The sequence below is a fragment of the Eleginops maclovinus genome, chromosome 1 (genome assembly GCF_036324505.1).
Source record: "Eleginops maclovinus isolate JMC-PN-2008 ecotype Puerto Natales chromosome 1, JC_Emac_rtc_rv5, whole genome shotgun sequence".
Taxonomy (NCBI): domain Eukaryota; kingdom Metazoa; phylum Chordata; class Actinopteri; order Perciformes; family Eleginopidae; genus Eleginops; species Eleginops maclovinus.
The window spans coordinates 19,528,379-19,550,307 of record NC_086349.1 but is presented as its reverse complement, the minus strand read 5'-3'; the positions used below and the strand labels follow the sequence as shown (position 1 = coordinate 19,550,307).

The 21,929-nt window shown below is 38.9% G+C and overlaps 2 protein-coding genes across 2 annotated transcripts; one reads left to right on the top strand and one right to left on the bottom strand.

The window, feature by feature from the left end:
• Nucleotides 1–455: 455 nt before the first annotated feature.
• On the bottom strand, nt 456–6,686 carry vgll4a (vestigial-like family member 4a). The gene is made up of 6 exons (XM_063887586.1): nt 6,552–6,686; nt 5,820–5,974; nt 4,762–4,924; nt 3,849–4,074; nt 2,960–3,074; nt 456–2,824 (listed from the first exon to the last, which is right to left on the bottom strand). Exons 2-6 carry the CDS (start codon nt 5,899–5,901, stop codon nt 2,625–2,627), a joined length of 786 nt encoding a protein of 261 aa, XP_063743656.1. The 5' UTR covers nt 5,902–5,974; nt 6,552–6,686; the 3' UTR covers nt 456–2,624.
• A 2,424-nt stretch (nt 6,687–9,110) lies between these two features.
• syn2a (synapsin IIa) lies at nt 9,111–19,706 on the top strand. The gene is made up of 11 exons (XM_063888564.1): nt 9,111–9,874; nt 15,196–15,253; nt 15,344–15,435; nt 15,677–15,833; nt 15,981–16,070; nt 16,210–16,272; nt 16,466–16,608; nt 16,696–16,770; nt 16,949–17,051; nt 17,196–17,342; nt 17,496–19,706. Exons 1-11 carry the CDS (start codon nt 9,534–9,536, stop codon nt 17,628–17,630), a joined length of 1,404 nt encoding a protein of 467 aa, XP_063744634.1. The 5' UTR covers nt 9,111–9,533; the 3' UTR covers nt 17,631–19,706.
• Nucleotides 19,707–21,929: the final 2,223 nt, after the last annotated feature.

The window sequence follows — 21,929 nt, the reverse complement described above, 5'->3', positions numbered from 1 at the left end:
CATTGAAGCAACAAGATGTCTTGAGTTTGACAATTAACCAATATAGCAGTACTATAACAGTTTGTACGCTAAGCAGCGGTCTGCAATACACAATAGCCTGTAATACTTAAAGGCAGTATGTTTTCGAAGCCCATTTTATGTGTTACACGTTAATGAATAAATGTTTTGTGTCAAAAATGTGTGAATGCATCTGCTGTTCATCTATGCGGCACTCTGCATCAAGTATTTTGAATCACTGTCAATAAAGTCACTTGGATGAGATTGAATAGCATCCTACTATCCAGCAGATTAGTATTTTTCCTTTATACCGACCATAATCTTCATCTTTTTATCTGGATAGACACATTTTCGATGTTGCTGACACGTCATGAGTGAAATTGTAAAGACAATATACATTATGCATGTGGCTGCCTGAGTGGATTGTGTATAAATGAAGTTACAAGAATATGCAAAGGTAGGCATTTTTATGTTTATTTGGAAGAAATTAAGTACAAAACAGTGGCATTTTCTTCCAGAGAAAAAAGGACAAAAGTGAACAAATGACTTTTTTTCTATGTGGATGACACCTGGAGCAGGTCATTTCTGCAAACAGTCTTAAAAGAACAGGTAGTCTGTACAGCAATTAAATAACAATGGACTAAAACACCAAACATCTAACTGAAAAATCTACTTGTGTCAAACAAACAGATTTGATGATAATCCCTAAAATCCACTAAGGTATACACAGAAGCTAAACAAACTCTTTCAACTGTTAGTACAGAAGTCTTTGACACTGTACCAAGAAAGTCTTTGATCGAAAGACCGTTGTGTTCTTGCACTTGTTCGTCATCGGACAATTCTGGGAAAATAACCAACTTTAGGAAGTTTAAAAAAAAAAAAAAGCATGGTTAGAAGATAATAAGCACCCATGCTACATACGAGTACACTACTCTGAATAAGAACAAAATATCTATGATCATTCCGCGCGGCGCAACGATAGTCTTAAATGAGTAAAATAAAATATATAGATCCAAGACAGGATAGTGTATGTAACAATTCAAAAACTGTAAAATATTAATACAAATGTATATGTTTTCAATGACAGTTAATTGACATACCAAAGAAGATCTGAAATTACAATACCATATCTTAGTCAGTGTTGATAAATAGGTTAGGCTACCGTCAGTAGAGAATTTCAGAAGGGTGAGAAATTTAAACAAAGCTCATCTGCACAAGGAAACCTTCATAACCCACTGACACCTTTCTTTATATTAAAAAGGAAGATATGGCAGCCATGACACCACCTTGATTATAAGGACAAACTGTCACACTTAACACAACTGGAGTGACTATAAGGGTCAGGCAGTCATGGTGTAGTAATAATGTTTTTTCAGGAATTACATGGGACAGTAAATCCTAGTTTTAAGGGAAATCAACTGCTTTGCAATTGAAGCAGTGAAGGCTTCTTGTTAAAAGTAACACAGTTAGAGTTTGTTGTCACCATGTTTGCCAAAGTCCAAAATGTTCAAAATAAATAAAGCCACTGCTAACAGACTGCTACTGAAAGGTCAGATTTTGCTGTATTCAGTCATTTAGAAAGCATAAGCATCCAGGTCCACAGAATAACAAAGCAAGTTCGCCTTTTAAACTGCATTCAGACAACCTTTCCAGAGGCTGCGATTTGTAGGTCGTTGCTAAGATATACACCTACATATAGTAATGAAAACCAGATACAAAAAAATATATGGAGTACAACTGTACCAGCAGTGAGTATTTCTACAATGTTACAGATAAAAAATAAATTCTGAGTAAATATATAGTATAGAATAAAGGTTTGTAATAGAAACCAGCTATTTGAAACATGCTTTCTAGTTAGACACATCTACTATGATTGATATTAGTTTACTAAGTAATCAGCCACAGTTAGCATATAGACAGGAAACTAAAATATTCAGTTATTAGTGGATAAGTCCAGTTCAGAATCATAAATAAGACATTATTACATGTCTTCAGGAAGTACGAGGGGGGGGCAGAGCATTAATTGCATTTCCGCAATTTCAAAACACAAGGATCATTCTTGAACACATTGATCCAAAACGAATCTATGAAGGTAACCTGCTACCTAAACGTCAGAATTGTAAAGGAGAAAATGACATCTGGCTGACTTTTTCAAGTAATAAAGATAACAAAGCAGTGTGATTTTAGAATGAAAACACATCAAAGACCAGATCTATGGCTTATATGTTGATGGAAAATGAAAGGAAATTCTTTGGCTGTTGAGGCAAAGTAAAAGGCAGGTAGAACAAGAACATGAGCTCCTAAACAACCGAACAAGTTGTGAATCTCATTTGAAATGCAAAATAAAAAAACTCTGATTGTACAGTTTCCACATCTAACATTGTCAACCCAACTACGCGATATTTATTCTCTCAGTTAAGAGCCAATTTTTAGAGTATAAATATAAACTGAGCGTTCTAAAAAAGGCGACCTCGATGTCCACAAGGGAGCAGCCTACGCGAGCACCATATGACTTACATTGTTCTTGGCTAAGGGATATGTTGATGCTTGGCGAGAAATGACGGTGTAATCTCCACTCTCATATGGAAACAGTAAGGAAGTGATGGTAATGTTTACTTCCCTCTGCTTCATTGATCTGCCTCTGGGGTTTGATGACCCCCATCCTTAGCCTTGATTTGAAGCCAGGCATCTCCCAGCGCCTTGGCAAAATGATCATCCACTGATCCTGTGATAGACACGGAGTTGGACACAGGCTCTGCTTCTTTGTAGTTCTTTCCCAGGCTGCGGCGAAAGTGCTCCTCAATCACAGGGTCGCATTCTGTGTTGGCTGAAAGGCCATTATGTGTGGAGGCAAAAACAACACATTATTATCGTGCATGTAATATATCACAAATATGAGTAACTACTAAATATAAACATTAGATTATTATTATTATTATGTAGAGTAATGATTTTGGCTCACCGTTGGTCTTCATCTCATCAGCAGGTGGGCTGGGTGAACAGTCGTTCTTGTGGCAGTGCGACAGGTTACAATTACGGTTGCTCGCAGGGGCACAGGTAATAACAGAGGGACGATTCTATAGGTGGAAATAATTCATACAATCAGCTACAAAGAACTATGTAAAATACTCAGCAGAGGTTAGTATATTGCTACAGGTGGTTAATATATTCTTATATATTGCACACATTGTTAATAAATAACTGAAAAGAGTTTACTGGTTAAAGGTAAATTGAAAATGTAACATTCTCCTACTATGTAAAATAATTGTCTCCACAAGATTCAATAAAAAAAAACAGGACAGTAGTAGACTCAACAGACCAATCTAAAACTATTAGAATCAGGTGTCAAAACAACATGTACACGGACAGTTGTAGACTTTGCACACGGACGAAATCGTATACATACTACAGTCTGTTATCTGTGTACTGACGAACATAAGCGATAGCTAACAAGATGTCGATCTCATTACGCACGGGTACATTTTTTTTTTTGGTTAAACAACAAGAAGAAAGCATAAGGAGAGAATGGGTGTGACCGCTTACCAAAAGCAGGACCAAGGAGGTTAAAATATATCAGTACGTCGGAGATGAGAAGCATCGACGTGGGGAAGTGTCTCGCTACAGCTTGCGCAGTCAAAATGTTCAGCTGCAATAAGACCTTTTCGCTTATAGTCACACCATGAAATGTACATCATGTGGATCAATCATGGGCCCTCAGATACAGCAGGCATGATGATTCAATGTTTATACTGCACTCCATTGTATCACTCCCCCATTACAGTTACATGCTTTCTTTTTTTCTCATTGGTAACATAACTTATACCCTAAACAAGTTCTATAAGTTGACGTACCTGCTGCCGTTCCACAGTCCCACTGATGACAGACCTCCCTTGGGTCCTGACTCCAACGTCGTGGATGCTCTTGGTCAGAACCAGAGGCTGGTCTACAGCATAGCTAGAGTAAGAAGCATACAGGTGGTTCCCATGGGGACCGTTGGAGGATGAAGTAACATGCTCCATAGGAGTGTGAGCAAGGCTCCAGTGTTCATTACGATTGTCTCCAGCAGATGGACGGGCCCTAGGAAAAGAACGTTCACTTTAAATATATATCAACAGTTTTTTCCTTTTCGTAGACAATCTACAGCTGCTAGTGTACACAGCCTAAACTGGGGGGGGTGGGCTTCTCTTTTGTAATTTGCAGCACGTCAGTGGTCGTAGGCATCTCTCAGAATCCGCTATGATTTTTCCCTCCTGCAGAATTTGTTCTGCTGGTAATCAAGTTGTCTCCTAAAATGATGACACTTTGAGCCTGGAGGGGACCCTTGCATTCCACCAGAGTTAATGCTGTAAGGTCGCATTCAGACATAAAACAATTAAAGAAAAAGTTCAAACAAAGTATTTTCCAGCTGAATAGTTTGATTGTTTGATTTCTTTCTTGAAATGCATGAAAAAGAACTGAAGAGCTGTAATCCTACCCACCTGCCTATACGACTTTATGGTGTGCAAGAATTTTATCGTGACTGTTGGCCTTAACAGAGAAGGGATTCTTTTTTATAAAATGAATAGATCTTCTATGTGTGTAATATTATATTTCTGTTGTTTAAGGCAAGGCAGTCAGTGAATAGACATTTGGGTGGGTTACACTTTTGTTGGCTTACTTAGGTAAAGGGTTTAAATTATACACTGAAAGCAATGTTATGTGAAAAACTAAAACAGACTTTTTTTATATAGTATTTTGGACATGGATTTGAGTATAGGTGCTTACAGTTGGCTGGCAAACAATCTGCTCATTTTGGTCATGTGGTCATCATCACAGTTGATTCGGTCGTCCATTTGTTCTTCGCCATACTTTCGTTTGCTTGGGCAGTGAGGAGGAGGGCCAGTGATGTTGGACATAGCAGTCGGAAGGGAGGGTGTCCTGGACTCATCTGTGGGAAAGGAAACAGCAGTACAAATAATATTAATTACATTTAGAGTCTAGCAACACGAACATGACCACAGTTAACATGGTGTTGGCCTGCAATTTTAGAGCAGAAAATGGTTTGATTAAGCCTTTTAGCTTAGTCATATCATCTTAAAACATGATCGCTAAAGAGCAAGTAAAGTGTCTTCCAGATAACTCTCCTGAATATGGAAAGTTGAGGACTTTGTTTGGTCTTCAGAGGTGAAATTGATTTCTGAAGACAGCTTTCATTAAACAAAGTTGTGCAATCAAACAGAGAGTCCTTATGTTTTGAAGTACAACCCTCTTCTTAAAAACAACTCTGTCATTGTCAATACATTTTCCTGGAAACTTTGTTTACTCATATCATAACAAGATGTATTTGGGATGATGGCATCCCCATAGACACTATCAGTGCACTCAAGACATAAGTCTCACCATTCCTACATTACATTAGGCCTTATTTATAGTGTTTGTTCTTATGGATCTGGATCATACTGTATTCAAATCGTTGTGGGTTAATAGGAGTGTTAGAAGTTTTTTTTTTAAGCTTCAAAGGAGGTTATGAGAAATACTGAGAGTAATTGTTGTGTAGCATTTCCGGTATTTACGTTACACTGACAAGTGAGTTCTAGTCTACCCAACTAAGAAGTTAAACATACACACACTAGATTTCAATTTATCTCCGTTTAACAAAGTGAGTTTAACATTTACTGATGTATCTTTAAGATCCAAATTGAAGCAAAAAATAAAAGTAGAAAACCAAAACACTCGAGAATTGATTCTTGTAATTATATAAACCACAACGTGTTGGTTCAACATCACACTTGAAATTCACACTATAAAGACGCATAACGTCACACAAACAATGTCAAACTAACCTTCGTAGTGCAGTCTCCCGATGTTATTGTTCATCTTGTCCAGGAACTGAGAGTTCAACAGGTCCATTCTAGTGAATAGCATTTACACGAACAGGCTTGTTGCTAACATTTATGTTAGCAAGATACACAAGCAACAGGAACAAAAAAGTTAAATCCTAAAAAAGAGAAACAAAGAAAAGATCACGTTAGCCAAAGTGTTAGATTAGTTTACAAGTAATTTAATGGAAAATGAAAGTGTTCTCTTGACGTTAGCTGTTAGCTGTGGATAACAAGAGGTATCCTGACGTTGACGTAAACGCTTTGAATGCTAACAGTTAGCAGTCCCGCTAGCTAAACACGTAGCTTCAGCTAACCGCTACAATGTTATGTTACCTTTCACTGATCGATGAGTAAAGTAGATCAGAAAGTTCCGTAGGCTGATTGTTATTATTATTGCGACACAAATTGTCAATTATTGTTACATTAGTTACCGAACTGCTGTCTTAGTTGCAGGAGCTAATAAACTAGAAAGCTTACTTTAGCTACTTTGACAAACTAACGTTTGCCATTAGCAGCTAAGCTAATCCAAAACTTTGTAGTCAAGCTAGTTCGCCTATATAGAATAAACGTTGAACTAAGGTTACACCTAACTAGTCAAGTGAGAGCTTACATTACGGTACATTTGCTCGATGTTTACCGAACAACACCATTCCAAAATAGCGTAACGTTAAAAGTGATGTTAAAGTTACTCACTTTATCGACAAAACGCTTTACAGCCTAACCACCGCCATGGCTAGCCCAGCTTGCCTTTACACTGCCTTCACGTACTTTGCCACTTCACCAGTCCCCAAACAAAAGAGTGGAGAGCGGCCCTAGCGGAGACGAGGCGAACAGGGACGACGGTGCAGAGAACCACACAAAACTTGAGATGACATTAAGCTAACAGGTTCATTAATTTTGTATAAATACTGTGATTTGTGATGAACCACTGTGTGGGGGTCTGCCTACCATCGAAACAGCCAACAGCCTTTGTACTGTACCTACAATAAAGTTAATGAAGCTGCTCACAGCAGACATGCTTTAACTAACACAAAACACTAATATATTCAACTTAGAAAATGGACACCAATTGCTGCATATCAAACAGAGAAACCATTTGTTTTACTTAAAATAAATGTAGATGGAATAACAAACGCAAAGCTTTCTTTAATCAGCTGTACAAAAAATATTGATCAGCTGATGATGTTAACCATCTATTTCCACAAAGTGTATGTAGGCTATAAGTAGGCTATGAGACAATATGCTGCCATATGTGGTCTCCAAAAATTGAGAAAATAAACACTTTTAGGTAGTTCCTTCAACATATTGGATAGTCTAACAGCACAATGCAAGAATCTGCACAAAATCCAGACAATAAAGGGAGGATTTTCTATCGTTCTGTTTAATCTTATCTTATCTACATATTAGTGACTTTTTTGTTCTAAAGAGTTGAGGTATGTGTTAATGTACTACACGGCGACTACCAGTGGATGTCACCCAAGTATCAATGAATAAAAACCAGTGTGTGGTGCAGCTTTATCTCAAGTAAAAATTCATGTACAATGTAGACCCTGCTAATCACTGTCTGTTATGAACAACATTCAAAAAGTACAAGAGACACCCTGGTCCTTTTCAGTCAAGGGGTGCCCCATATCCTTATCCGTTACTCTTTCTTCATACAGTACAACTGACACTATGCAAATCCTTTATTTATACATCATCATATATTGTACAATCTGTACATTATACAATGCACTCGCTCATTACACCCTGGATTCAATTTGGACAAGAAAACTTCAATAACAGAGAAACATTGACTGTATACAATAGGTATGCAACAGTTTTTTAGAATAACCAGAATGAATGACAGTAAAATTACAATATGGGGAAACAGAATGATATATTAAAGTGCAAACAAACAAGCTATAATTAGAGCTGGAGTTTGTGACTCACCGATTTCACACAACTCCACTATTCATGTGAAGCTTGGCTTTGACAAATGGCAATTTATTTCTGGATGATTTATTGTTAAATATCCAAATCTCCCTTCTGTCTGAGTCTGGTCCATCCCCAAATTAGTGATATATGTCTGAGTTAAACAAATTAAACCTCTGACAATTCACTGGAAAACTTAAAAATATATTTATTTGTGCAGCATTAAGTTTACAAATAGTAACAGTATAGTAATACAAAGTCAATTTCGACAAAGCGTACATTAATACTCAACAAATAAAGGGATATAAAAAATGCAAGGATGTGTTTTTGAGACATTTTGTTATATTCTAACTTTATCCCCAGTTCATACACAATGTATTATTTTGTATAATGATATACTACAGGCTATGTACTCAAGGTCAGAGTGTTTTTCTGCAAATAGCCTGATGCTATATTTACTCAATTATCCAAGTGCACAACTCGACAGTGGCTTGTGCCTGTCAGTGCGGTTTAACTCTCCTGATGGCAGAGGGAGTTTGCTCAAAGCAGTTAACTTTATGGCTTTCCGGTAGAAAAGAGTTCACGCTGAGAAATAAATATTCTGTTGCCTTAGTAATAAAATGTATTAATCCTAGGTTGATTTGTGCTCCAGTGTCCATGTTGTTTGTTTCAGAATGGTGAACTGTGCAGCCCCTTGACAAGATTTGTGGCGAGTGTGTTATTGATCTATTGATCTGTTTCCTGATGCAATTTCAAAATATCCATCTGGTATTGGAGATGTGATTTAGTTCTTTCTAAGTATTTTCCTTGTATTTAACAATTAAAACGTTTCAGAACAGCCATGTATGTATTATATAAAAGAGTACTAGTGGCAGTTGTCACCTTTGACGTTCACATTTTTTTGTGCAAATAAGACATATAATTAGTCATAAATAAAATGCAAATATATCTTCTTTTCAGCATAAGGAATGGAAGTATTTCGATGTTATGTGTACACACGTAAATGTGTATATGAACATTTATTTGCACATAATATTGTTGTGCCATAGTAGACAAGTGCCTTCTAATTTGGTCTTATAAAAAACAGTGAGGAAAAAAATGTCTAGAAAATCAGTAGCTAAATGGGATTGAAAAGTCAATTAAGAGAGAGGGTTTACTGCAGGCACTTGTGTCTCAGTGGACTGCTGCTGATGCTTCTCCTCTAATTCAACATTGCCCACTAGTCCAAACAGCCATTTTAGATTTCATGGCTGCATTTCACACACACACACGCACACACACAAATGCTGCGCATGGACAGGGGGCAAAGAAAACACAAGAAACGGGGAGCCGGAGGAAGGCAATTATGGTGTAGTACTCTGTATACCCTCCTGCACTTACACTGGAAACCCCTCTATCTAAAATGCTGTGGTTCAAGAAAGCATGACGCCTGTGAGGCAGTAGAAAATGGGGGAGGGGTAGGGAAGGCAGGCACACCAGTGAGAGTGAAGAGAGGAGAGAACGAGAGGAGGAAGGAGCGTTGGAGCATCATTTGCAGTGGGTGAGGGAAGCACAGGGGAAGGGGATTGGTTGAGGGAGAGCGAAGCGTCACTGCTCGTGAGGGGGTGCTCTGAGGAGGCTCTGCTGAACTGGGAGGGAACACATTTGCTGGGAGTTTGCATTGAGAGCTCAGCCATCGTCAGGTGTACACTGGGAAAAGGGACTCTGCAGAATCATTTTCCACACCCAGTGCTAGTTGACTCTTCTCTCTCAGCTGCAGCCATGAATTATCTGCGTCGGCGTCTCTCGGACAGCACGTTCATCTCCAACCTGCCCAATGGCTACATGACAGACCTCCAGAGGCCTGACAATGCTCAGGCTGCTCCACCTGCCTCCACCAACCCTGCCAAGTCTCCTACAACTGGGCCTTCACCTCCAGCCACTTCCCCTGTTCCAGAGAGAAAACCCCAGCCATCTCAGTCCAGTGGAGCAGGCTTTTTCAGCTCCATCACCAACGTTGTTAAGCAGACAGCTGCCTCAGCAGGGCTAGTGGAGCAGACACAAGTCACGACGCCTAAGAAGTTCAAGATTCTCCTGGTAATTGATGAACCACAACAGGAGTGGTAAGACAATATGTTTTCTCTACAAAGTCATTAAATCCATCTCAAATCTTTTATGGTTTTGTATCATTTGTTTCTCATCCTTATGCTGATTTTCTTTGACAACAACATGTGTTTCATGCACCCTGCAGATTGAAATGGGCACTACTCCTGTGGTTTGATGGTTTAGCATCCCTGTGTAATGATAATTCAAGAGGCATCCAGTAATTAAGCAAATACGGGCTATTTATTTACAGCAGTAATTGGAGATACATCATTTTCGTTGTCCTCTATTTGTCTGTGTTTTAAGATGGGTCTTTCTGTGGCATTTGGTGTGGTTATACATATTGTAGCAATAGAAAGCATGGTGTATGACAGCAGCTTGTAAAACCTTTTTTCCATTAACTCACATCATACACCCTGTAATGTAACATTTCGACATTCCTAAAAAAGATGATCCACAAGTTGTGCAAAATATGAAAATGTACATAATTTCCCTGTTAGTGATCTCAACACTGCAGTGCTTTCCCTCCATCAATGGGGTTTCCCCCTGCTCACTGATAGATCACATGACTTGTATCTGCAGCACATGGTGGTTTCCATTGGTCGAACATACAAGTCATGTGCAGTATATGGGGTGGTTATAGCATGTAGAGTAGAAAAATTAAATAGCACCATCCACATATACTCATCCTGCTGGGAGAAAGGACCATTTTGTAAAAATGAATGCCAATAGAGGGTTCGTTAAGACATTAAAGCTGATGCACTGACAGTCAGCGTCCTGTGGGATCTATCTCTGAGGTAGCTTAGAACGAGCTTCGCTGTCAGTCGACTGTAGTAAGGAATTAAAATGCTCCAAATCAGTTTGCACACAACCTTAGACAAAACCTATTTTGTGTAGGTGTTAATATCACAGTATTTTAATTCCATCACCTCATGATCAACGATTGTTTACACAGCTGACACATTTTCCAGGTGTGTGTGTGTAAGAGCTGTGCATCTGGATAACACAGTCTATATCCCACAATTCATCTATGTGATATTGCATCCTGTTGCATAGCATTTATGGACATTATCAGCTGTCACCAAGAGTTAAAAATCAGGAAACCAGAACTCAGCTTTATGGTGCCTTTTTAATTTTCAGCACTTTCACACTGGATGGTAAACTGATTTTATGGACCCTTGCTTCCAAACGCATGGAAATAACATAAAAATATATCCTCTAACCATTTGCAACCATCACAACATTTGGTAGTTGGAGCTGATTTGAACTCCTACAGTATAAATTACCTACAGTAAACATTGTTCGACAGGATCGCCTTCAAATTTGAGATGCATCTGGTATGAATGTCTTGTTTTATACATGGTTGACACATCAAGGTTAATATGTTATGTCATCTGTATCTCATGCATATGCAGGATTTAATTTCACGCTGATAATTATGCACATCCGAAAATGTAATTAAATCCTCTGAGGAAAATGCCCTTAAAACACACCAACTCACCAAAAAATTAGGATATCGGCATGGTTTATTCAGGTCGACTTGGAGTGTACACTGTATATGTCTGCAGGACTAGCCATTCATATAACAGAGCCTTTGATCAATTTTAATAAGATCAGCAGGAAGGACGCCAGACTTTTGCATCCACTTGTTCCACATTTGTTGTGAGTGAATAGGAAGCTGCTTGTTGGAGAATAAGGATTACATTTCGATGTGCCAAAACACTGAATCTGCTCTGCAGTTCTGGCAGGAAAACTCAATATAATAAATTAAACTAAAACCATGTTTTTTTTTAGGTCATTCTAATTGAGAACATTGAGTTGGTAGAGCTGGGAATGAGATAATGTTTTACACTCCATTGTTCTAACTGTCTGTATTAAGCCACATCTGAAGTATTGCCAGCAGGTGTATCACTGCTTAGACATGATTTATCTTTCCTTATGCAATTTACTCGATATAATGTTAGTTCATTGAGTCTATGAGCTCCTCAGACTAGTTTTGCTCTAAATGGTTTCTTGCTTCATATATCCAGCACACATCCACTTGGGAGACTGAGCAGAAATACTTCATTCAAAGGTTTCCTCTGTCTGAGTGGTGCATCTATTTTTCATGACTGCTCAATATCACTGAGGGCGGAGTGGTACGTGTTTTTGGTTCTTTTTGTTTGCGTTTATGCAACCTTTAACCTGGGGGTTTAAGTCACGATGGCACTGCAAATCAATCTTGATTCACTCAGTGTAGTGTAGGTCATTCACATTGGCTGTTCTGTAGCTTATAGGTGATTTATTTGGTGCCACTTTTTGAAACTGTGCTGTTCGGACCATTAACTATAACATACATAAACAACATATCACATTGAGTGAGAGGAGAAAGATTGAGAAAAGGGCTTCCATGTTTAAAAGGATACTTTGTATTCAGCTCTCAAAGAGGCAGGAAGACAACCGTCAAAAAATATAGCTGCTGGCAAGTTTCAAGAAGTTGAAATATGTCTTTACTTTCATGCAGGTTTCTCTAAGTACCCAACATCCTCTGTAATGTTGGTCCACCTTGAGTCACTCAGCTTATTTATGTGCTGTATCTATCTTGTCTGACAGTATATCTGCCTGATGCTGTAAATAAAAGCCAGAGTGATGAATACCGGTGACACAGAATGAAATCAGGAAAGAGTCCTTCAGACTAATTGCATCTGGCAGAAGGCTCTGTCATCAACATCTATTTTTAAGATCAGAAGAGACAAATCCCAGATGATATTTTACACACAAACAATTTTCTGACAGCACTGTCTGCATACTTTGTTACCCTGACAATACTTGGGAAAAATGAAACATTGTGTGTGTAAACCTTAATGTGTTGTGTAAAAAAGGTTGTTAAATCTGTAAAATGACTCAAAGACTAAATGCTAAACTAAGAAAAGGGTTAAAGATTTGGCAGAGGCCTTTAAATGCAAAATATCCTGCAGTTGTAGAATCAGCCAGTTATAGAAAAGAAGAGCACATTATTATGGTCATCTGAATAAGAAAGGGTTGTATAACAGGTCGTGTAAAGCAGAATAATTAATTGTAGATTAAATGCATGATGATAAAATCAAAGCAATTACCAGGCTCACAGCATATGCAGAGAAAGTAGCATTTTGTCATTGAGACAACGTTTTGACTTGTTGTATGAGGCTGCCAGTCAGAGAGGATGTTTTGTGCCAGGAATACTGAGCTATAAATTTCTCTTATGGCAAGAGGAGCAGATGTTCCACTGTCTCATCAGACTAATGGCCGACATGCACTGCTTCTTATTCTCTCCGTGTTGTCGCTCAATAAAGTAGAGGGTCTTATATTCAGTCACACTGTTCAATATTACAAAAACACAAATGCCTTGAACAGGACTTATGACATGAATGTGTTGTACTGTAAGCTTTACCTTATTCAAACCCTACCCACGTGTAAGAGTGAATCTTAAGTAGGCTAAGTGATGAGACATTAAAATTCAGCATGGACTCCCGCTACCCAAGCTCCCGGGTGAATCATCATTATGAATAAATAGTCATTATAATTTGGCAGCAATATGTATTTTGGCACTTTGACAACTTGCAACAATTAATGAGCTAGCTTAATTTTTCATTGTCTATGTTGCCTTACTTACTAAAATCTGAAGAGAGGAAAAGGATTTTGGCCTAATTTGGATTCGCATCCCATCTTTAATTCAAGTCAAGAGTCCTAATATTGATTCTTTCAAATGAATGATCCAAGTGAACATCTCAGTGAGCAGTGAGGCACAGTGCCCAGAGTCTAACCCATTTTTTAAGGTCAGTATGTTACTCAAGGGAAATGGCAGAAATGTTGCTAATACATAACAATAACGTCCTTTATTTCTGGACAAGGAGAGTGAAAACAGAGAGGGCCTCCATGTAGGGGAGCTGTTTAATGTGAGTGGACTGTAAAATACTAATGCATATTAATGTGCTGAAAGATTGAGTCAAACAAACTAAAGGGGTGGTGTCCCCTTTGAACACAGGGCTTCCATGCTCAGTTTGCTAAGCTGGGCTGGGTTCTGCATAGTGATGAAGCGCAGTGCAACCATTCAAACATTCAAACGTGAATGGCAAAATGAAATCAGAGGGATCTTTTTTTGCCTCGTGTCTGTGTTTGTTCTTGGGTCGTGTTATGGAAACATCGCCTCAGTCTACACTGTATGTTTTGACAAAGCGTATTCATCACAGAGAAGATGAGGCTTTTCATTTTCCCAGATATATGAGCGGTGATTCATATTTTTAATACTTGTTTTCCTCCCCAGCCAAATAGATCCCCATGCCCTAATTAGATTGGGGATGAATTATGCAGCTCTACCTCCGCGCCACATTGGCAGGGAGTGCGGGGTACATGACAGCAGGGTGACGCAAACTTAGAGGAAGAGGGAATGAGAACTCCACAGCATGTCGTCTAAAAATATAAACACAGCCAAAAGGAAACAAGGAGGTTTCCAACGGATCCTATTAGGGTAGTTACATAATGCTCAGCCTCACACCAATTTAACACTGTTGCACTGCAGTAAATGTCACTAAGTTTAAGTTTGAGTGTGAAGCTGTGAAAAGGAAAACTCCTACGTGGGAACTTGTGGAAGTAAAAGGGTAAAAAAAAAAATGTTGGGCCATCGTTATTATTGATTTATTTCAGCTCACCCCAGTTGTACTTTCACGGCTTATCTTGTCAGGCCCAGCCCTGGTACATTGGTCTAGGAAAAAGTAAAAGGAATCAAACACACTGTTAACACCGGCAATCATTGTTTGCTGCGGCTTTCATCTCTGTGTGGTGTCGGCATGTAGACACTCATCCATCTTAATCTTAAATCCCATGGCAGGAATGTTTTTAAAAAAAGGGAATTTAAAAGACCCTCGGGTGTCACTTTCATTCAACCTGTTTTGGAGTGCTGAATTCAAACTCATTAAAAGAGCAGCCATTTTCATCACTGCATTGTCCTGAAATAACCCTACTGAGTGGTACTGCTAGTGGATCAGCATGTAGGAAATCCTTCATTTCATCCGAGTGGATGCTGTTGAAGGGCTTGGTTTCAAACAATCATGTAGCCTGCAAAAGTGTTGCAATGTTTTATCGCTTTACTTGTTGCCAGATTGAAGGGAAGATGTGTTGAGGAGGCTGTGCTGCAGTTTGAAGAGTGTGAAAGGGAGATTTCATCTACTCTGTGCTGCAAATTGGATATTCTCACTCAACAGAGCAGGATTTATTCAGCATTCATTCATAATCCAGGTTTTATTAAAGTGATCATAGATGAATGCTTAATTATTTGCAATCAATTAAGGTCTCTATTAATAAGATGTCTTTCTGTTTTAACCAGGGCAAAATTATTCCGTGGGAAGAAGCTACCTGGAGATTATGACATCAAAGTGGAGCAGGTATGTGTGTAACCAAGCCTGTGATATAACATTTTATTATGTACAGAAATAACACTCTCACCTTTTATGGCTTTCACTCGTCATCCTCAGGCTGAATTCAATGAGATCAATGTTGTGGCTCATGCTAACGGGACCTGCAACGTTAACATGCAAGTTCTCAGAAATGCTACCAAGGTTATCAGGTGAGACACACACACACACAGACACACACACACACACACACACACACAAACGACAGAAAAAGAGTAAAGACTTATCCGCCACATGGAAGTTAAATTAAAGTTTGATTAAACTGGGTTGTTGTGTATCCACCTTCAGAGCTGACCCCATGATTAATCATCCACACTGATATTAACACTGATCACGGTTTGTCGTATTTCTGCTAAGAGTTTTGTCACATCTTGCTAAAAATTCTCCTACCAGGTCATTCAGGCCAGACTTTGTCCTCATTCGTCAACATGCCTTCAGCATGACCCAGAATGAAGATTTCCGCAACCTTGTCATCGGTCTGCAGTATGGCGGCGTCCCATGCATCAACTCGCTTGAGTCCATCTACAACCTGTGTGACAAGCCATGGGCGGTAAGCACCCAGCAGTTAGGGAGAGCCTTAATGTAAAGCAATTAAGCAGGACAAGGGATAATAATGAGATCTTACACTAAGTAAATAAGTTTACTCTGATCGATGATTTATGAATTATAAATGATTATTTATCTTTTGTGTGTCCAGTTTGCCCAACTTATCAACACCCACAGGAAGCTGGGTGCTGAGAAGTTCCCTCTTATTGAGCAGACCTTTTACCCCAACTACAAGGAGATGGTGAGAACAGAATCCAGAGATCATTTCAGAATATGTATTGACATTAAACTAAATATTGGTTTCTTATTTACAAATGTAAGATGAATGTACAGTATGGAAAAATATATAATGCAAACACTAATGTATGCACATACTTTAGGTCAGCATGCCATCCTTCCCTGTAGTTGTGAAGATTGGACATGCCCACTCTGGTATTGGAAAGGTAAGGAGATTCTTTTCTTCCTGCAGTTATAGTCAAATGTTGCTTTATTTTTGGCTTTTTGGGCGAAATATACGCTGTTAATATAAGAAATTGGAAAATCATCAAAATATTAGGACATTTTCTGCACCACATCTATTTCCTGCAAGTCCATTGGTTTTAGTTTTTCGTCTGATATGTCTGTTTTTGTTTACAGGTGAAGGTGGAAAATCACAGTAAGTTCCAGGACATAGCCAGTGTCGTGGCTCTCACCCAGACGTACACCACCACAGAACCTCTCATCGACTCCAAGTACGACATCAGAATCCAGAAGATTGGCACTGACTACAAGGCCTACATGTACGTTTAACTTCCCTTTTTATATCTCAAATGTAGAACTAGATGAGAAACAAAGATGTTGTAATTTGTGGGCTTCACGCATTTCAGGAGAACGTCTATATCTGGGAACTGGAAGACCAATACTGGCTCAGCTATGCTTGAACAGGTGGCCATGACTGATAGGTGAGTATTTATCCTAAGACAAATGTCGGGGTTAATAAAAAACAATTGATTTATTCTGTTACATGTTCATTAGAAGCAAACAACTACTGGAGCGTTAACCTGTTTCTGTAATCAGTTGTGATAATCCGTTGTGTCTCATTATGCTGCAGCTTGTCTAAGTCAGAACTGTTTTGTCTAGGTACAAGCTGTGGGTTAACACCTGCTCTGAGATTTTTGGAGGTCTAGATATTTGCGCCGTCAAAGCAATCCATGGGAAAGATGGCAGAGATTTCATCACAGAGGTAGGAGTCAAAGAAAATCCAGTTTGAAAGCGTACAATGAAAATCCTGTTCCTTAAGGTCAAGTGTTCAGTAACTTCAAAATGTGACATATGTATGTGTCGACATCCTCACTCTCTGCTATAATAAATCCTCCATGTTGCACAGGTGGTGGGCTCCTCCATGCCTCTTGTGGGGGAGCACCAGGCCGAGGACAGGCAGCTTATTGCTGACATGGTGCTTGCTCAGATGAACCAGTTAGCAGAGAAGGAAGCCAATGCTCCCCAGAGACCCACCACCATACAGCCATCCCAGGTACAGTAACACACAGGCACTGAGATTAAAATCATGGGGCTTGTGTTAGATTGGTATAGTAGTTTATATACTATCAAATCATTTTTTGATCTCACAATAAGAAAACCAGCACAGTTGTTGCGGGATGAGTAAGTTATTTCTTTGTCTTTTTAGGGAATTGGCCAGAAGGGAGAGGTTGTCGGTGACCCTGCTAAGAATGGTGCTGTGGCCCCGCCTCAAGGTTGCCTGCAGTACATTCTCGACTGTAATGGTGTTGCAGTGGGCCAAAAACAAGTCCAGGCCAACTGAGTCACCCAGCAGAAACTAGAGAAGTCTCAAAGTCTAGATAACAACGACGTCTCTTAGCCCAACTCAAGCGCAGTCGTGTGTTTGTGTGGATGCTAACAGCTTGAATCAGATCTTGGTGACGTGAGCTCGGTACAGCTGAGTGCTGCCCTGGACTGTGTTTTTAACTCTATGCAGTGTCAAAATGTACTGTCTACTTGTTGACCTGTTGATTTGTGTGCTTGTATAGGTCACCCTTGTTTCAGTAGCTGTGGTTTTTCTTTGGGGCTGTTGTTGATGATGTAAGCAGATTGTGCCTACACTGAGTCCAGTGCTGCTCTGTGCTACCCGTTTGACCCAGCTATGACTCTTTCATTTGCCCCCTACTCCCTTTTCTGTTTACTATTTTGGTGTCTACCTTTAGATATTGTTCGAACTGTGGACTATCGTACAGTTTGAAGTTTGTGTATCTCAATATGTGTACAGTACGTGAGTGCGTATGGCTGTAGTGGTGATTATTTTCCTACTAATACAATAGATATTTATTTTTGTTTTGCATGATTGATACAAAAGAAGGTGCAAGTCCGTTATTAATGTCTGCTCAAGTGGGAAATTCATGAAACATCACTGTTTTACCCAAGCTGTGTTCCCTGTGACTCATACATTGTGAATGTGTCTTAAAAATGCATATTATATAAGTTTAATAGCTTACATGTGTCCTTTACCAATCAGGTGTTATACCAGTGTGCATACACATACTTTAGAGATATACAGTATGTGGCCTTTCTCCTTTCTTTTCATCCTTACTGTCACAATGTTACCAGAAAAGAGATTATGTAGAGTTTTAGGATACTCATAAATAAACACAAAACTTAGTCTAAGATCTATTAGCTCTATTAAAGATACAGATTTTATTATAAAGGATGTTGTGCAGGTGTCTGCACACACAACTTAAATACATTAATATCATTTTGAACCAAAGAATTAATAATTTACTTTCAATCGGTCTTTGCACTCCTGTAACCCACAATGTACATATCAGCGAGTGGGCTGCAGTGTGTGTAATTCCACCAGAGAACAGCGCTCCAACACAATGCTTCTATGTTTTCAAATAGACTGTTGTAAATCAAGGCACTGAATTGATGCCATATATTAAAATTGTGGTCTTTTTTTGTTTGGTTGTGAGGAGGCGGGCATTACGGCTGCTAATAAAAAGGTGAATAACGAATGATCTGACATCTAATTGCCAGATATAATGCCCCCCTGTGGCCCTCACACTGGATATTGGCTATCTTTGTGGTGTTGCTATGACAACACCGCACATGCTTTGAGGTTTTAGCGTCTCTGTTACTGGATATTCAACACTCTTCCTGTGATTTGATGGAAAGTGCAATACAAATCTTAGTTTTTTACTCAATAATCATTTTATTTTCAAGTCAGATCTTCCATTGAAATGATTCAAAAAGCTATAGCCATCCACTCAATTTTTTTTACGTTTGTACACAAATATCACAATCACCTGGTTGTCGTCCAGTGGCTTATGTGGAGGCTATTTCATATATCCAATTCCCTAAATGGCGAAACAGCTAAAAAACAACCAAATCAACTGTAAAAAGAAATCTGTACCTGTTTTCCAATTTATTTGTTACTATAGTATGAAATATGTTCAGCAAACTCTGTGTGCAATTCTTTACCAAGTATAAAGTGCCATTGTATCTGTGAGTGTATCCTTGTAAAAGCCATGCCTGCGGCTTTATGAGTGTGTTGTTCTGTTCAATAGGAAATATGTCATGGCATTGACTTCCTAGGGAGAAACATGCAGAGGTAACCTGCTGCATGGTTATCCCTCGGTTCAGTGATCGATATTTGACAAATTATAACTGGACGTCTTTATTTGGCCAATGTGTTGAGGTGAAACTTATAACGTCTGACCTGCAGGACTGTAACTGTTAAGGATCATGGTAACTTGCTCAGTATATGTACTTTTAAAACCGGTGTTGGACTGTTTAAATCAATATCAGAATACAATATATTGTGGAAAAACTTCCTTTCTGGATATTTCCCCTCTGTCACTGGCAATAAAGCTTCCTTTGCAATATAGTTATGGTCTGTGTCCTCATGTGTTGTTGTGCTGTCTATTAAGGGAACCCTTTTCTTCTAAAACATACAGGATTTATCAAATTCAAAAAAGTGAGGAAGCCATAGTACTCCAAAGAATATCTACATACTGCACTGCACACACCAATGCATGTTGCAATGTTCGTACTGTGGTAAATCTGCATTTTGGTAATGTATTCCTCTTTGTTTGTGCCATATGTGTGTCTGTCTGACACTTACATTAAAACATTCATCAAAACACGCAAAAGTACATTTAAATTACATTCACCCCTCTGTCTTCATAGATGCCTAAGATGCCAGACTACATTTCTCGAGCTAAAATGAAGGACCCCACTAGGATTTCTTTCACAAAGGCCTGCTCCAAAGCTGAACCTCAAATCTGCAAAGAGTGTAAATCTGAAGACTCTCTGGCCTCATCAGGAGCAACAGCAGTCTGTGCTGGAAGCGGCTGATGGAAAACCACAAAGTGTACATTCAAAAACATGTTGTTTTTAATGAGATCATAGCTTAATATGCTGTTGTGCTATTCTCAATTATATTCAGTAATGTTCCTAATTTTCCTTTCCATATCACATACATGAGGGGGGCTTACTATCAGAAACTCCTCAAAGACAGTGTAAGAAAAAAATCATTATGGTCATCAAATTTGTTTGCATTAGAGAAGTTACACAGTGCGGCATCTCTTAGTTTTTCCCCGTCATTTCAGATCCTGCGTCCAACTCATTCCCCTCATCTCGTTTCCTCAGCCCCACCCCTCACCTGCGGCTCATTCCCATTTTATCTCTCAACATTTATACCAGTCCTCTTTAACTGAGCTGCTACCAGAACGTCTTGGCTGCTTCTACTAGGCTCTCCAGCATTTTTTTGTCTGTATCCTGATCTCTCATCCAGCTATATTTTGGACCTTGGGTATGATGCTTGCTACTGACTGTTTCATTGGATTGCTTAAGGATTTGAGTCTGCCAGAACTAGTGAACATTACAAGATTGAACATGCATACCTAATAGAATGGCTATTGAGTGGATCTCCTGACTCCCTCTGCACATATACAGTCACAATTCTCTCGTCTCAGTGCCTTTGGTTTGAGAGACTCATCCATTCTCTAGAAGGAAAAAACCAAGATGGTTCCACAACTAGACCTAGATTAAGTTTCTTTAGTCCTTGTTTTAAATCAAAAAGCCAATCCCTAAAGGAGGCTACTGTGAATATGAACAGTTCCTCTTGTGATTGAAATCAGATTTTATGTGGTGAGATGAAGCAGCAAATGACGTTGTGGCTCATAAAATGCAGATAATAAAATGTTATTAAAGTCTCCTTCAAGCATTGCATGACAGTAACAAACCGTATTACGAATACCTCATTTAGCACATTCATTACATACCAAAGCGTATTTGTCAATTATTATTCTCTTGATGACGCTTCAACCACGATGCTAAATATCTCATAAGGTGCCTCCCATTATGACATTATTCGTTTGGTTTTATTGCTTTGAATATTTTGCCTTTTTAGTTATACTGCATTAGCCAGAAGACAGTATTACACATCCAGCCAGATCTATATTTATTCCCCTTAGAGACTTTGGCAACTAAATGCTTTCTTTTTTCCATTACCAAGCTACCTTCACTGGTAGAGCACAAGGATCCCTCTGCACATGCAATTATTGTCAAGTGTGTTTAGGACATATAGTTGTGTTTTTTCCAAAAGAAAGTCAATTCTACTAAGTCCATTCTCCTTGTTTGTGCACAGGAGGCTTCAAACTCACTTATAAACTCAGAATAAAGACAAGCACAAATATACTTTCATTCTAGTGTCAACCCCTGCACACACACGATTCTGCACAGTAAATGTCAACCATTTAAATGATTTTAACAGGAATAAAACACATTTTGAAGTGAGTGTGTATTCCTCTCATATTTGTAAAAACAACAATAATTTAACCAAAATTCTAATGATTCTAATGATAAGCTCAACATTTCTAGCTTGTTCTATTACTGGTATGATGCATTTCTGGTCGTATCCTCTTGTTATTCCTGACAGCAGAGACTGGTTAGCTTACTGCTTCTGCCTACAGATGACGCATCAGTAATTGGCGTGGCTGTAGAGACCTTTCTGTATCCTGATGGGAGCATTAATTTGCTGAGAGATCTGAGGTACAGGAGCTAAATGACATATCATATCAGACAAACACATCTGCTATTTGTCTAA